This window comes from Babylonia areolata, chromosome 32 (assembly GCF_041734735.1).
Source record: "Babylonia areolata isolate BAREFJ2019XMU chromosome 32, ASM4173473v1, whole genome shotgun sequence".
NCBI classification, from domain to species: domain Eukaryota; kingdom Metazoa; phylum Mollusca; class Gastropoda; order Neogastropoda; family Buccinidae; genus Babylonia; species Babylonia areolata.
Window position 1 is genome coordinate 22261750 of NC_134907.1, and position 2500 is coordinate 22264249.

Below are 2500 nucleotides of genomic sequence, written 5' to 3' on the forward strand. Positions count from 1 at the left end.
CTTATGTCAATACTGTTGGCCCAACTGTCAGCTTATGTCAATACTGTTGGCCCAACTGTCAGCTTATGTCAATACTGTTGGCCCAACTGTCAGCTTATGTCAATACTGTTGGCCCAACTGTAAGCTTGTGTCAATACTGTTGGCCCAACTGTCAGCTTATGTCAATACTGTTGACCCAACTGTCAGCTTGTGTCAATACTGCTGGCCCAACTGTAAGCTTATGTCAATACTGTTGGCCCAACTGTCAGCTTATGTCAATACTGCTGGCCCAACTGTCAGCTTGTGTCAATACTGTTGGCCCAACTGTAAGCTTATGTCAATACTGTTGGCCCAACTGTCAGCTTATGTCAATACTGTTGGCCCAACTGTCAGCTTATGTCAATACTGCTGGCCCAACTGTCAGCTTGTGTCAATACTGTTGGCCCAACTGTAAGCTTATGTCAATACTGTTGGCCCAACTGTCAGCTTGTGTCAATACTGTTGGCCCAACTGTCAGCTTGTGTCAATACTGTTGGCCCAACTGTCAGCTTGTGTCAATACTGCTGGCCCAACTGTCAGCTTGTGTCAATACTGCTGGCCCAACTGTAAGCTTATGTCAATACTGTTGGCCCAACTGTCAGCTTGTGTCAATACTGTTGGCCCAACTGTCAGCTTGTGTCAATACTGCTGGCCCAACTGTCAGCTTATGTCAATACTGTTGGCCCAACTGTCAGCTTGTGTCAATACTGTTGGCCCAACTGTAAGCTTATGTCAATACTGTTGGCCCAACTGTCAGCTTGTGTCAATACTGTTGGCCCAACTGTCAGCTTGTGTCAATACTGCTGGCCCAACTGTCAGCTTATGTCAATACTGTTGGCCCAGCTGTCAGCTTATGTCAATACTGTTGGCCCAACTGTCAGCTTGTGTCAATACTGCTGGCCCAACTGTCAGCTTATGTCAATACTGTTGGCCCAACTGTCAGCTTATGTCAATACTGTTGGCCCAACTGTAAGCTTGTGTCAATACTGTTGGCCCAACTGTCAGCTTGTGTCAATACTGCTGGCCCAACTGTCAGCTTGTGTCAATACTGTTGGCCCAACTGTCAGCTTGTGTCAATACTGCTGGCCCAACTGTCAGCTTGTGTCAATACTGCTGGCCCAACTGTCAGCTTGTGTCAATACTGCTGGCCCAACTGTCAGCTTGTGTCAATACTGTTGGCCCAACTGTCAGCTTGTGTCAATACTGTTGGCCCAACTGTAAGCTTGTGTCAATACTGTTGGCCCAACTGTAAGCTTGTGTCAATACTGTTGGCCCAACTGTAAGCTTGTGTCAATACTGTTAGCCCAACAGTCAGCTTGTGTCAATACTGTTGGCCCAACTGTAAGCTTGTGTCAATACTGTTGGCCCAACTGTAAGCTTATGTCAATACTGTTGGCCCAACTGTAAGCTTATGTCAATACTGTTGGCCCAACTGTCAGCTTGTGTCAATACTGTTGGCCCAACTGTCAGCTTATGTCAATACTGTTGGCCCAACTGTCAGCTTATGTCAATACTGTTGGCCCAACTGTCAGCTTATGTCAATACTGTTGGCCCAACTGTAAGCTTATGTCAATACTGTTGGCCCAACTGTAAGCTAGTGTCAACACTGTTGGCCCAACTGTCAGCTTATGTCAATACTGCTGGCCCAACTGTAAGCTTATGTCAATACTGTTGGCCCAACTGTCAGCTTATGTCAATGTCTAACAGATAGGTTTACAGTTGGGCCATCTGCAAAGGTCGATGGTTTCTCTGTTGCAATGGGAAATAATTTACAGTTTAGTCTTTTGTGAAGGACTATGACTCTCAAACTAGGAGGCAAAACTGCACTGGCTCTCAGTGCTGCAGCCATGGGGGCCAGCTGGCCTTTGGGAACCAACGCCGACTGTCTTAAAACCCTCTTTGCCGAGAGAGTGGGGATGTACTTGGGCAAGACACTCTCCACTATAATCAAATTCTAGCCCAGATAGTCGTGGACAGCAGTTACCTCCTCTGCTGTTCTGATGGTCATAGTCGAACACGACTGACTATGATACTAAGGCTTATGTCAATGTCTGATATGAGCCGAGCACTACAGAAAAGACAGGACTCACTCTGTCTGTGGCGGCAGTTCTTTCTCACCTGGAAACGTCTGTACTTCTCCAGCACCAGGTAGGAGCCGTCCTTCTGTGCGTAGAACCTGACTCCTGTCCGGCTGTCCCTGAAGGAGGTTCCAACACGTGTCACCCTGTTGAACTGCACGCACAGCGGAGTTTGAAAGGATGATGCGACAGGCGCAATAGCCAAGTGGTTAAAACGTTGGACTGTCAATCTGAGGGTCCCGGGTTCGAATCACGGTGACGGCGCCTGGTGGGTAAAGGGTGGAGATTTTTACGATCTCCCAGGTCAACATATGTGCAGACCTCCTAGTGCCTGAACCCCCTTCGTGTGTATATGCAAGCAGAAGATCAAATACGCACGTTAAAGATCCTGTAATCCATGTCAG

The 2500-nt window shown here is 47.6% G+C and overlaps 1 protein-coding gene across 1 annotated transcript in view; it reads right to left on the bottom strand.

Moving 5' to 3' along the window:
- The window catches only part of LOC143276638 (uncharacterized), a 109722-nt gene that overhangs the window by 34044 nt on the left and 73178 nt on the right, over positions 1-2500 (bottom strand). Inside the window, exon 45 of the mRNA XM_076581256.1 lies at positions 2137-2250. Within this exon, the coding sequence (XP_076437371.1) occupies positions 2137-2250 (114 nt within the window). The remainder of the gene's footprint in view (positions 1-2136; positions 2251-2500) is intronic.